The 14,738-nt window shown below is 42.2% G+C and overlaps 1 protein-coding gene across 5 annotated transcripts in view; it reads left to right on the forward strand.

The window, feature by feature from the left end:
• The window catches only part of CHEK1 (checkpoint kinase 1), a 137,186-nt gene that overhangs the window by 82,128 nt on the left and 40,320 nt on the right, over positions 1-14,738 (forward strand). For all 5 annotated transcript variants that reach the window (XM_085873479.1, XM_085873478.1, XM_085873475.1 and 2 more), the window contains one exon: positions 10,606-10,710. In XM_085873479.1, the coding sequence (XP_085729605.1) occupies positions 10,606-10,710 (105 nt within the window). The remainder of the gene's footprint in view (positions 1-10,605; positions 10,711-14,738) is intronic.

Here is a 14,738-nt window from a genome sequence, read left to right on the forward strand (position 1 = left end):
CCGTCTTCGTTTTCCTGAGTCGCACTACCACAGTTGCTGTTCTCACCTTTGTGCTCCAGCTCCTTGCCTCCTTCCTCGTGTCTTGCCATCAGCAACATAGCATTGTGTACTGGTGTAGGAAGTATGTAAATGCCAAGATGCAGCGCATTGATTAGAATGGTTGTGATTGCCCGGAACGAGCTCCGACCACGAAATGCTCCTGATGCGTGGCCCTCAAGCCACACTCCACACAAACACACTGTGATGGCGAGGCCACATATACACGTGAACACCACCCAGTAGATGTTGAGGAGTATTGCGTGAGACATAAGTACGAGCATCTCGCATGGTTCGAGTGGGTGCTCTGCTGTGAATGCCCCAATGATCGCCACCATGATAGCAACTGTACCGACGAGGGTCCACAATAAGGCAAGGCCTATCACGACATGACGGGGTGAGCAAAGCACTTTGTATTGTAGTGGCCTTCGTATGGCAATATAACGGTCAAGGGAGACCGCGGCAAGGCCAGCTATTGCTCCCGAATGCAAACTAATTCCACCGGTCTGAGCAATAACGCATACCACCCCAGATGCTGTGGGTACCTTGTTCATGGCTAAGAGTGCTGTGCTGAGGGAGGCCAACAGTGCGTCCAGGCACTCAGCAATTATGAGGTTGGCGAAGAGGATGTAGCGTGGTGCACAACGCATCAAGGGCTGTGAAATGATGACCATCAGTAGCAGAAATAGTGGGAGCAGGACAGGTAGCACTATACCGAAGAGGAGACCAGGAGGCACCAGATTGTAGCTTTGGGTCACGTTTTGTTCTTGGCATTCGTGGTTGAAGACCTCTGTTGTCATGAAGTTTGAGATTGTGACCACAACTTCTTGTCTGGAAGTCATGTTGAAATAGATGAGCTTTTTTTTTTCCTGCGTTGTCAAACCGCTTTGTTGTCGTCGTTTTTTTGTATTGGTCTGCTTACTTCTCCAAGAAGGGTAATTTCCTGTGCATTCGATTGCTTTTCTTTGTGGTTTAACTAAATGTTTCCCACAATCTGCACTTTTAAACCTCTGTCTGCTCTGCTCTTTTTCACAATTCTCTCTTCACGCCGTCTTTCTAATGCTTTTTTTTTTTTTTTACCATGAGACTGATCACCACGATGGGCTTACTCATGTTGCCATCGAGACAATTTTGAAGCCATTTAATCTGGAGGAAATGGATACATCAATAGGTCGAACTTGTACAGGTCCACAAAGGTTTTGTAAACGTTCTTGCCGCTTGCAGTCCAGACACTGCCTTTGCCTTAATCGAGCTGTTTGTTTGGCCACCTGTGCACTGAAAACTCCCAAAGCCCACCTGCTGCTTCCCCAATTCCCTTTACTCGAGTCATTCATGCGTCTCGTTCTGTTCTCAAGATGCTTGCAGTTAATTATGAATATGGATGTCGATTTTATATATTTGTATATCGGGGTGCAAACCCGTTTCCTTGTTTTTACATGTTCAGTATGTGAGAGAAAGTTAATTGTGGAATAAAAAGCTTTAAACACATTTTGTTTTCCAAATGAAAGGAATTGCAACAAATGTCAGTTCTCACTGCAATCTCAGTTAAGTGATTATCAAAACAATTTCATATTTAGGAAATGTTCACTTTGTGTTAAGATGTATAAACACAGCAACTACCTACTGATAGCTATTGAGCAGTTCCTCTGTATCTGCTTGTATCTTGTTTCATAATTTCTTGAAAAGCATCTCATCGTTTTGCTATTATTGCAACTTTATTGTATTTTATTTTATTTATATATTTTTCTTGTTACCCATATTTTCCATAAGGTTCCAGTTGCTTGATGCCTGATTTGCTTTTTTTATTTATTTATTTATTATTATTTTTGCTTCCTTCTAAATGACAATTGCTCGATAGGACCTTTGTCGAGAATTTAGTCATTCGTAGGAGATTCAAATGAGCCGTTGCATGAAGGATTGAAGGAGTGGATTGAGTTGCATTTTTATGACACCATCACAAATTCAGTTGACTTTTTAGCCCCCCCCCCCAAACTAGGCATCAGCTCAGCTGGGGGCTGTATTTTTACCTCTGACAATGAAGGTAGATGGAGCTTATTTTTTCACCCGTTTGTCTCTTTGTTTGTCTCTCTGTGTGTGAGCAGGATATAACAAAAAGTTGTGTACAGATTATGACAAAACTTGGTGGATGAATTGGGTAGGTGACGAGAACAAGCTAATTAGATTTGTGTTCAGGTCCGGATGCAGATCCGACCTATCGGTGGGATACAAAACGTAAACTGTTCATCCTGGCAGAGGTATACGTTCTATTGAGTGTAGTTATATTTTTCTTTACATTGTTGGTCGAATGTTTTGCATTATGTAAATACTGTTACAGGTCTGGGATTATCATGAGGGGGCTCCTTGGACCTTTACTCAACTTTCGGTCCTGAGGTCGCCGGCCATAGATAACTCTAGTCCAATGGATTGCTCGGTAACCATGGCCACCAATTAGTCACTGGGTTTAGCAGGGTCTTCGCTCCTTGATAATGCATTACCTTACCATTGGCACGGCAACCCTAATTAGTGGTCATGCCCTCACCAGCCACCCGTCTATTTATTATGCACGGCGGAGCGGACTGTGGACCACTGTTTGCTTATCCCGGGTCCAATCTGTGGGGAAAAACTTCCCGTCTAATTAAACTTCCACACAATGTTGAACCAATGGAGGAAAGGATGAAATTGAGCATGTCAGAAATGTTCAACAAGCATATTTATTTAACAAACACAACAAGGTTTATTCAATCAGCAATGGCAGGTATTTATGAAGGCAATCATGACCATTTATTTACAATGGATGATCATAAATCACAATGAGAAGGCACAATGAAAAGATACATGAGAAAGCAGACTTTCTTAACGCTTATGGAGCATACTTATACGGTCTTATTTATGTTAAACACAGGATCTGGTGTGTCGTCAATCATTCCGGGGAAACTTGGAGAGGAAGAAAGTAGATAGCATGCAGAGTGAAGCATGGGTATGGAAGCTTGGCTCCTGCCTCACGCTACACAGATTTGGGTAAGCTCGTGCTGTGTGCAGACCTGCGGAGCCCGTGCCACATGAAAGCTCGTACAGACTTGTGCCTCCTCCCATTTTGTGGCTCTCGCGGTCCGAACAATAGGTAATTCATGACGTGCAGACTTGTGGAAGTGGGGGTTGTGAGGCAAAGGGACGAGGGGGAGGGATTTGAGATGGAAGAACGAATGGGTAGATTGTTGGACTAAAAGTTGGAAAGTCGGGGACATTACTCTGGAAATTTTATGTGCGAAACTCACAATGCATCTCCCTCCCAAAATCTCTCTCTACAAAAGGGCAAGGATCTGTCTCGCATAAACCAAAGAAACATCTGTCTGGGGAAAATATTAAGTGTCTTTGAAAGCTTGGGGGGTCTTTTCCATAACTGTAACAATACTACTACTACTACCAATATGACGTCTTCAATGGCCACAATTATTCCCAACTTCTTGTGAATTTGCAGTGACAGTTTTTGTCCCAAGTTTTTCAGGAACTGGCTGGCCAGACTTGACGTTTAACTGAAGGTGATTTAGGCAGGAATTATTAACTTGTTCACGGTGTCTGTCATAAACTCGACTCTTCTTGAAACACACCACGGGATCTTCAACGACCAGTGCTGACAGACGGGATTCCCAGCTGAACGTCCATTCGAGGGACAGCACACACACTGACTTACTGCATGTGAAACACCAGGGTGAGGGTTTATTGCTGGGATGAGGTTTGCATCCAGGCTAGATAACTTGAAGGTGAACGTGTATCCCTCTCGGTTCTCCTGCCAGCCTTCCCATAATACAATGTAGATGCTTGTATCACTTTGATATAGATTGTAGAGTGACGAAGTGTGGACTGCAGACTTTCTTTGTGAATCTAAGTGATGAGGGATGTCTGGGTTGTAAACAAATGCATGATGCACCAAGGCCAAGGTGTTTCAACCATTTGTTTCCTTATCACAATTCTGACTTCTGTCAATGCCATTGGCTATCGTAAAACCAAAGTGAATGCGCTGGGTGCTTTTCAAATGTACATTATTTTCTTTATATACAATACGTTGAAACCTATGTTCTTTACAAGCATTGCATAGAAAGCTAACAGCAAATCAAGAATCACTGCTCACCTCCACTCATTTGTTCCTCCAACCACCCACCAACCTATGGAAACAACTTCCACATTCTCTTCAATCTCATTCTTCCCTCCGGGTGTACAAGACATTCTTCCCTCCAGGTGTTCACTACCATCTCAGATCGGCCCCAATCCAAAACAATGATATTTTCTACTCAAGTTAACCCCCCCCCCACCGCTCCCTTCCTACACCCCCAAGCCCACCTCCTTCCTGAGAGTTTGCTTCTGTATCCATGATCTTGCGCACCCTGTTTATCCGACCCTACTCATTCCTCCATGACTCCTCGCACATTGTTTGTCCAAGCCCCCCTCTATGTTGTCCTTCAACTCTGCTATTGATGCCCCCTCCCTCTCTCTCTCTACTATTCCTTTTGTTCTGTTGTGCTTTTATATATTCATTGTCCTGGCTCTTTCTTGAACCTTGACTTTGTATACAAAAAATATTCTCTTTATGTCACCTTGTTCAACACCTGAGTATTTTTAACTTATTTGTTTCTGCCCCCGTCAAATTATCCTTTACCTTATTACCTCTGCCACCGAAGGTGGAAGGTGGAAGGAGGTTATGTTTTCACCCCTGTGTGTCTATCTGTTTGTTTGTTTGTTTGTTTGTATGCAGGATATCTTAAAAAGTTGTTGACGGATTCGGATGAAATTTGCTGGGCAGGTTGGGTGTGTGACAAGGACGAACTGGTTAGATTTTGGTGAAGATCCGGATCCGACTACTCAAATTATTTAAGTGGTTCTTCACCATTGAGAGATAAGGCTAAACTGATATATATATATATATATATATATATATATATATATATATATATATATATATATATATATATATATATATATATATATATATATATATATATATATATATATATATATATATATATATATATATATATATATATCTGTCAACCAACCAATATATATCTGCCAATATATCTCAAAAAATTGTGGATGGGTTTGTACGAAAGTTGATGGACAGGTTGAGTGTGTGGCAAGTACGAATTGATTCAATTTTGCTGAAGATACGGATACGTTTTTTATTTAATTTTAAAAGTGATTCTTCACCATTGAGAGATGGGGCTAAAAACGATATATTTATTGGGCCTGATATGTTCTATTCGATCAGGCATTGTGCGGTGGAGGTATGCGCTTTACCGGGTGCCCTTCTAGTTATTATTATTATCTTGCCAAAACGAAGTTTTTGCAAGATATGTTAGTCAGCTTGTATGTTTTTTTTTGTTTTGTTTTTTTTTGTTTGTTTGTTTGTTTGTCTGTAATCACATATAAAAAAATTCTGCAGAGCACAGTTATCATTGGAAATTTTTGTAACTTCGCATATCAGAGGCCTATAGAGGTCCCTTTCAGCGCATAAAATTTTGAAGGTCAAGGTCATAGGTCAAGGTCACTTTGTCGCAAATCAGGGGAGTCGACGAAACCCTTATTTTTTTGAGTAATTTTGATCGGATCTTCTTCAAACTTAATGGGAATATAGTTCATGGTCTGGCGCGCAGCTGATTAATTTTTGGTGGCGATTGGCCTTGACCTTCATGGTTAGCGCCTCAGGTCAAACATATTTGACCCCAAGGTCAAATTTTCAAGTTTTAGGAACAATATCGTGTAGTACCTCAAATTGAACACCTCGATGAGTGCTTTCTAGATATGTCAAGCTTGAGACATTATGACGTCATTTGGTGATGTTATGAGGCAAAAGCATATTTTTCATGGTTACTCTGTAGAACGATTCTCATCGGAATCTCTCGAAGGCAGATATTCCTCAAGGAGTCGCTCCTGGTGGATAGTAGCTCTGTTCACCTCAGTGTGACCTTAAAGAAGTCACACGTGGTCACCTTTTGGCAAGATACGTGTCACCCTGCGGGTGACATTGGTTTATTATTATTATTATTATTATTATTATTTTGGTATTTGAATCCACGTGGGGGGATTTTTCTTATTGCCGTCATTGTCCCCCAGTTTTGGATAATATAACTCTAAAATATCTTTCAAGAGCTTTGCCCAAGTTGTATGAAATATAGGTACATTTGTTATTGTAATAATCCAGGAGTAAGGTTTTTATTTATTTGTTTCCATCCCACCACACTACTCAACCCCAAGTCCCCATTAAATTCTTCAACCATTTGTTTGTTTCCGCTTGAGGGCGTCAAGCCTCGTTCGATTAATGAATTGCCAAGCAACACAGTAATGTGTGAATCGTTTGATGTAATAAAATGGGACCTTTGGGGAGTTGCAGGACATGTGATGGGTAAATGTGATCACAGTGTGAAATCCAAAGGTGTGGTATCCATTGTAACTATTCTGCGATGGTCTTTATGTTCCATTATGGTTTTTCTGTGACTAAGCATTGAACTTTTTGTTATTGCTTGTGAATCCACAGATTGCAGGCCTAGTGAATATATTCTTATTTTGAGATGTTGCCTTGTAATTTATAAACGATATTTATTAATTTAACAGCTTCAGAAAAGTCATATTTTATATATAGAATTGTAAGATCTTGTTTTCAGTTTAATATCTTATCTTGATGAGATGAATTCCATCAGTAACCTATAAATGCCACTTTGAAGATCGAAGATTGCCATGGAAAATGTTTCTTATTTGTAGACATTAGAATGTAAGATTTGCACAATATTTTCAGACACCACACAAATGACTATTTTTGAATGTATTTTTCAACCAATCATTCATTAAAGCAGTAATGTTTCCTGGAAGTCCTTTTAGTTGGACTTCCATTAGGCCACTCTTTGGCATTCCCATCTGAGCTCATGGTCCATGTTGCTGCAACCAAGATTTAAATCCCATATCGTGTGCCGATTTGACCGTCATCTGCTGACTTCTCTGAAATTTACATTAAAGTACAAAGTTATCTCTCCTCCTCCTGTGGGGGAGTATATGCCTTGCTCAGAACTGTAAAACATCAAACATTTATGTGCGTGTTTTTTTATATTAATATTGGTACAGTATTGTTATTAACCTCCGCGATCGGAGGTTACTATTTTCACCCCTTTCTGTTTGTTTGTTTGTGAACAGTATTACGGAAAAACTCCTCGACAGATTTCGACGAAACTTGGTGGGGGGATTAGGTATGGTCCAAGGATCATGCCATTAGATTTTGGACGGGTCCAAAATCCAATATGGCCGCTATGGCGGCCATTTTGAAAAACTATTTGAATTTTTTTTTTGTATTTCTACATGTTTTAAGTGATTTCCAACCCCCCCCCCAAAAAAAAAAATTGTTAGAGAAAAAAAAATTTTTGCAACTTTTTTTTCAACAAAATTTCAGGGTTTTTTGCATTTCTACATGTTATAAGTGATTTCCAACAAAAAAACATGCCAAAATTATAATTGCGGCTGATTTTGGAACTTCAGGTGGATATACTCACGTAAAATCAATTTCTGTCTCAAGGAATCTAGTTATGACGAATGAATTGAGTATGTAAAAGGGAAAGTTGCAAACTATAACTCTGTGAGCATTGTTGATGTCAAATTGAATGAATAGGATATCGGGTTCACTTGAGTGACCTTGCAGTATTGGCGGCAGAGGTTTTGCACTCTACCGAGTGCTCCTCCTCTAGTTATTATTCTATTCCTCAAATCCTGCCTCCACCCTCGATGTTATCCAAGTTTAATTTCCTCATGACGTACTTAACTATACAGACTGAACAAGTAAGGAGAGAGAATGCACCCCTGTCGGACACCTTTTGCAATTCCAAACTATTCCGTCTCCCCCATACTCTGTTCTTACTGTCCATTCTTGTTTAGTGTACAGGCTTCTTTTCAGACACATCAGATGCTCTGACATCCACGTTTCTCTCAGAGCATAATCCACATCAATACAACCACAGGCTCTGCTAAAATCTATAAAATGGAGATCCACCTTCCTTTGATATTCCCCTTCTTTTTCGATGATCGATCTCAAATTCGCGACTTGATCTCTCGTACCTCTTCCTCTTCTGAAACCTGCTTGCTCAACGGGCATTTATCACTGAACGAAGTCTTATTCTGTGTTGAATGATCTTTAGTAATATCTTGCTGGAATGTGAAATCGAAGGCAATGGTTCGGTTACCTAAACATTCTCTTGCATCCCCTTTCTTTGACAATCGTATGTACACTGACTTCTTCCACATTTTGGGCCATACGATCTTGCTCCAGGTCAGTGTACAGATCGCTGTGAAAGGTTTGATTGCCTCCTCTCCAGCCTCCTTGAAGAGTTGTATTGAAATTATGTCGGCACCTGGTGTTTTTCCATTTGCCAGCTCTTTCAGGACTCTATGTACCTCACATTCTATCACTATTGGCTCTTGCTCATATTCTCTTTCTTTGAAGGTTGCCATTATATTGCTATCTTGTTTGTGTGATTTCAGTATAGTCCTTCTATCTTTACTTAACCTGTGTTTCTTCCGTCACTTCTTTTCCTGCTCTACTCTTTAGGACCCCAATCCTAGATTTAAAAAGGTCATGGCTGATGGTGAGGCCTAGAAGTTCAAGAGACTGAATTTCTTCCAGTGGATGACTAAGTAAATAGATAGATGGAATTTTTTTTTGATGATCATTCCAAATCGATAGTTTGAGATTGCGGAATTTTTCCAGGATTGAAGGATGTTCCATTTATCAGACAGTCTCGTCATTTTCAGATCGGCAAAGAGAGACATAGCTGCTGCCTCCCTAGTCGAGGGATGTGGTACTGCATGACACAATATTGAGGGGTCTGCAAAAAGAAAGAGAGGGTTTTCCAGTCATTGCAGAAGTCATTGATCGAATTGAGGAGCTGGAATGGCACTCAGTAAGGAACATAGTCCCGCACCCTCATTCTGACCAAAAATATCATTGTTAACTGAACGCGCTACCATTAATGCTCATATACCCTTATCATTTCATGCACCCTATTATGTCACGTACATTGACATTACCTGTAGCTTGATTGATGACCTGAGCTTCCCAAACTGATCAAGATGGTACTTGCTCTGCCAGGTGGGCAACGGTTCAGAAACAAGGTCAGGCTCGGTAGTTTGAATGTGGGATCAGTTGGGGGGAGGGGAGAGGTACTGGCGTGGGAATAATAGTATCGGAAGAGATCAGTAAGTAGGTAGTCAGAGTGGAAAGACGGGAGGGGTGGATAGTTATGCCATGGTTGTTTGTACAGAGGCAAATGGTGTGTGTTATGTCAGTATATGAGCCACAAACGGGAAGGATTGGGGTGGAGAAGCAGGAATTTAGAGACGCACTGGAGAGGATGATGGGAATGGTTGAGCTGGAGGTGATGCTGTGTATTGCAGGGGACTTTAACGTTCACTTGGAAGTAGCCAAACCGGGTGAAGAGGAATATGTTGGTAAATTTAGTTGTGGAACGAAGAATAGAGTGGGTCAAGAGCTGGGTGTAGCTGTGGGTGAGGAATGGGATTGCCATAGCTGGATCACTCTTTCAAAAGCGGGAAAGCTACAAGATTACCTATAGGAGTGGACAACATAGAACAGAACTGGATTTGTTGGTGGTAAGGAAGCAATAGTTGTGGAGGGTTAAGGATTGTAATGCAGTGGCCAGAGAGCATGTTGCTACCCAGCACAAGCCTGTGGTATTTGTGGTACTGATGGTGGAATAGAGGGAGGTAAAGAGCAGCGTTCAAAAGATTATTAGGTGGTAGAAATGTAGGGGAAACGTCATCGTTGAGTAAAAGTAGGGGTTGAGGGCTTGGTATAATCACCGCAATGAAAAAGTGGAAGGTTTGGAGGAGGAGAGGAAGCAGTATGGAGAGGCATTTAGGGGGATTGCAGAAGTTTTGTGTGAAAAGACGTTAGGAAGGAAAGGGCGCATCATCGAGGGATAGAAACCAGGTATTGTGCACGGAAGAGGTAACGAAGACAGTTAATGGGGAAAAAAGAGGTTTGAAAGAGGATAGAGAATATCAAGGATCGAGGGAGGCAGCTGGATGTGGGGTTGCTGCACCTGGATGGGCAGAAGAAGAAAGTAGCAAGGAGAGCTACAGATAAGGCGAGGAATAATATGGAAGAGGTGGTGTACAATAATTTGGAAGAGGATGGTGGGAGGAAGATGCCACATAAATTGGCTCTTGATGGGGATCAGGATGATAAGTACATGAATGGTTGGTTGGGGGGGTGGTGATTAAGGATAGTGGCAGGAGGATAGTGACAGAGAGGGGGTGGTATTGAAAGTGTGCAAAGGAGGAAGTGTGGATGGCATTGAAAAGGGGAAGAGCACCAGGTATTTATGAGGTGTGTGCAGAAGTGGTAATTACAGTGGGAGAAGAGCATGAGGTGTGTTATTTCACTTTAACTGATTGAAATGAAGACCACGCTGGTGAATGTTCTTTGTGAAGGGTAGGTGAATGATAAAATCACAATCCTGCTGACTTTGTAATATCTGATCACATTGCCCTGCCCCATTTTGTTGCTCATTCCAGAACTGCCATGGGACGAACCAAGCATGAACTGCCAGGAGTACAAGAATTGGCTCAGTAAGAAGTGCCACATCACACCGTGGTCCAAGATACATCCCCTGCCATTAGGTATGATAATTGTTCCACAGGCATTTTGGATGTGGGAATTGGTGATTTGCCAGCACGATTTATCCTAAAACATGGAAGGTGAAGCAGAATTTCTGCTCGGGTAGTGTTGATTGTGGGTCGGTGCTCTTGTGAGTAGCTTCCAGGAGAAACCTCCACCTGCAATCTGTTTTGACATTACCATTTAATCAGACTTGGTGGCATAATGGTTAGAGTGCATGCTTTGAGTCTGGGAGGTCGGCAGTTTGAACTCTTGCCGAGTTGTACCAAAGACTTCAAAAATGGTCCGTGTTGCTTTCTTGTTTGACGCTCAGCATTTTAAATGGATAGAGCATGGAGAAACAACCATAGGTCGGCAACCACTGCACAGGCTTGAATGGCCAAATGGCTTCGTCCTGTGTTGAAGTTCCTAGTAAGGAAACTCTTAATAATGTAATCAAAAAGTATTTCTTGATTTTAAAGTGTTTAATAATGTAGTTTTCGAAATATGGAATTGAGAAGTGAGCATTAAACAATCATCGTAGGTGTTTGCTATTTATTCTTTCTTTTTACAGGTGTAACCGATGCAGTAACGTGGTTTATACTGCTGCCAGTTTTGACCGAACCCAAATGGGCCTATGTTGGAGTGGAACTTTTTGGAAGGGATAGGTCAAAATGGTAGTTTGTAATCCATGCGATGATGACTAATGGCGAGATTGACATTTTTACAAATTTTTCATACAGTACTAATATTTAAGCATGAGGATAATATTTGAACATATTTCTGAAGCGGCTGTGTTAATAGATGGACAATTTGCACAGATTTTCACACACTCTGAAGGTAACATTCTCCTTCTTTTTAGATTGAATGATTCACAATTTTGTTAGGGTAAAGGTTAAATCATGCCATGAGGTACATCTTGAACACATCACCTTGACTATTTATGGTGATTTTGGAGGGGGTGGCAGGTGGGAGCCATTTGAGATGTAATGCACGAACACAATTCTTTTTCCGTTACGGAATATTAGTATAGACTCGAGAGTCTGGACGCTCCACTTGTCTCAATTAATTATTTTTAATGCTCTTTGACGACTGGGTCTACCAATTTCTGCGACTCATTGGGACTGACTCAATCAGTCAATTTCCCGACCCGGATCTCAACCAATCGTACTCTATCTATTCTGTATATGATTTTGACAAATTTCCCTGAGAATATCTGCAGTTCTTCCTTCACTCCAATCGGTTCTTCTGACCACATGCTTGTCAAAGTGGACATCTCTCTGGCTGTTATCAAAGAACCACCTCAGCGCTGTCGAGTCTGGCATTTCATTCAAGCTGACTGGCAGGTGCTCCAAGCATCCACCAAACTTCTAGACGAGTCTCCCATCACTACTTTCTCAAATATCAACTCATCCTGGGAATTTTTTCAAAGAAACTTGCTCTCCCTCATGCACAGATTTATCCGCTCTTGTCTTCAGTTGTCCGACCCGTCCTCCCGCCCATGGTTCACTGAAGCTTGTGGCGAGGCAGTTGTCCTGAAACAACTTGCCTTTTCCTCATGGAAAGCAAACCCAACTGAGGGTAATCTCAGTTCCTGCCATAAAGCTCGGAACAAGTGTGTATCTACCCTCAGGAGAGCCAGAAAACAAAATCTTTCTAAGCTCAAGTCTGAACTCACAAACCTCTCTCCCTCTTCCAAATCCCATTGAAGTCGAATCGAATCTGTTTCTGGTTTATGTTCCCCATCCATCCCCTCCCTTACCTCAAATGACCGCACTGCTGATACCGCACGTGAAAAGGCTGAATGCCTAAACTCAGTATTTGCATCGAAATCTTGTGGCCAAAACCCATCACTTTCTGTAACCACCTTACCCAGTCACACCCAACTGTCCCTGGACTCTGTGTCCTTTTAGTCTGACAAAGTGGAGAGCTTGCTGTCAAACCTCGAATCAGATTCTGCAACCGGTCCAGATGGCATCAGCCCACGTGTCCTAAAAAGCTGCTCCTCTGCTCATGCTCATGCTCATGCTCATGCTCACCCTCTCTCTGTTCTATTCACCCTCCCATTTGCTCAAGGTCCTCTGCCATCTGCTGGAAATCAGCTGCCATCTGCTGGTCATCTGAAAATCAGCAAACATTACTGCCCTACATTAAAAGGTGCAAAAACAGATCCCTGCAACTACAGACCAATCAGCCTTCTCCCAATCATCAGCAAGGTTATGGAATCCATCATAGCTACAGACATTAAATCCTTCCTCCTCTCTAATGGCTTGATTTCTGATTATCAATTTGTTTTCAGACCACGTCACTCAACTCTGGATATGCTGCTTCTGCTCCCCCAACAATGGATGGAAGTCCTCAATGTCGGACATGAAGTCAGAGCCATATCCCTCGACATATCGCGTGCTTTTGACATAGTTTGGCACCCTGCCCTGCTCACCAAACTCTCTTCCTATGGTACCCAAGGCCATCTCCACTCATGACTCACAGACTTCCTCTCCTGTCACAGTCAACGTGTGGCCCTAAATGGAGTTCTTTCATCCCCTCTTCCTGTGCAGGCTGGAGTTCCTCGAAGCAGCGTTCTGGGCCCTGTTCTTTTTCTGGTTTTCATCAATGATCTCTCCAACTCTCTGGAAAATCCTCTTTATCTCTGCTGATGACTCCACCCTCTGCCGTACCATCAGTCATCCCTCAGACCGGCAAGTAGCAGCTTCTTTGCTCACTGCAAATCTGGGCAAAATCAAAAACTGGTCCAACATGCGGAACATATCTTTCAATCTGGACAAATATCACATTCTCACTTTGTCTCTCTGAAAGGACTGTTTGGACCCCTCCCCTGCCCCCCCATCTACTTTCTCAACAATCCTCTGGAAGAAGTCCTTTCCTTCAAGCTTCTGGGTCTCACTATCTGCCATGGTCTTTCCTGGGAAAGCCACATTTCAAACCTGGCCTCCAAAGCCAGTCGCCGACTGGGAATCCTCCGTTGTGCAAAGTCCTTCCTCGGCCAACCTGACCTCCTGACCACATACAAAGTTTTAGTCTGCAGCCTGGTGGACTACCGCTCTCCCCTCTGGGCTGGTGCTCCTGCCTCCCACCTTTCTCGGCTTCATGCTGTGGAATCCAAGGCATTTTGGATCATTGGCATCTCCCCTGATGAGGCTGAGTCTCTGGGCCTCTCACTCTTTCACCGCATGCAGGTTGGTGGTCTTTCTGTCTTCTATTGTCTCCTCTCCGGTCTTGCCCCACCTGCTCTGTCTGCGATTTGTCCCCACCATATTTCCGCAGGGCGCTAAAGGTCCGCCAACAACCCCCTTCTAGTAAAACTACCAAAATCACGAATCACTGCTCACCTTCACTCTTTCATTCCTCTTTTTTCCCACCTTTGGAATAAACCCCCTCACTCTGTTCAATCCCATTCTTCCCTCCAAGCCTTCGAAACAGCTGTTCACCACCACGTCTTATCGTCCCTGTGGTGGAAAATAACTCAATTTCCACAAGTTGGATCAGAATACCAAGGGAGAATCTTTAATTTCGTATATACGGAGGAAGAACATTGAATGCTTGACTGAAACATTCAAATTCACTTCACTGAAACAGAAGCCTGAGGCAATTCTTCTTGTACACAACTTGACATTCCAAAGAATGGGAGGGGAGACATTTGGCAACTCACCTGCAGGGTTAGCTGATAAGCATTAGGCAAAATAACTTGAACTGCAATACGTGTCCACTGGGTGGAAGGGAGAGAATGACATAATCATGGCAAAAGTTGCAGTGTTATCGACCAGGTCACCCTGTTTCATCGTAAGACATTCCTTTTATCAATATGTGGGTCAAATAACTCTTGGGTAAAGGGAAACATAACTGACAGCCAATTCGACTCTAGCATAAAAATTATATTTATAAAGTACCAGCAACAATTATAATTGAGAGTACATAAATATAATTTTCTTCCACATCCTCCCCCTTTTTCCATATCATGAAAATTTGAATAATTATATTACACATGATGACCATACCCCGTTCCTAGAAGAGAAAAGATATCCGTTACACA

The sequence above is a fragment of the Eptatretus burgeri genome, chromosome 3 (assembly GCF_056783735.1).
Source record: "Eptatretus burgeri isolate ZD-2024b chromosome 3, Ebu_testis_v1, whole genome shotgun sequence".
Lineage (NCBI taxonomy): Eukaryota > Metazoa > Chordata > Myxini > Myxiniformes > Myxinidae > Eptatretus > Eptatretus burgeri.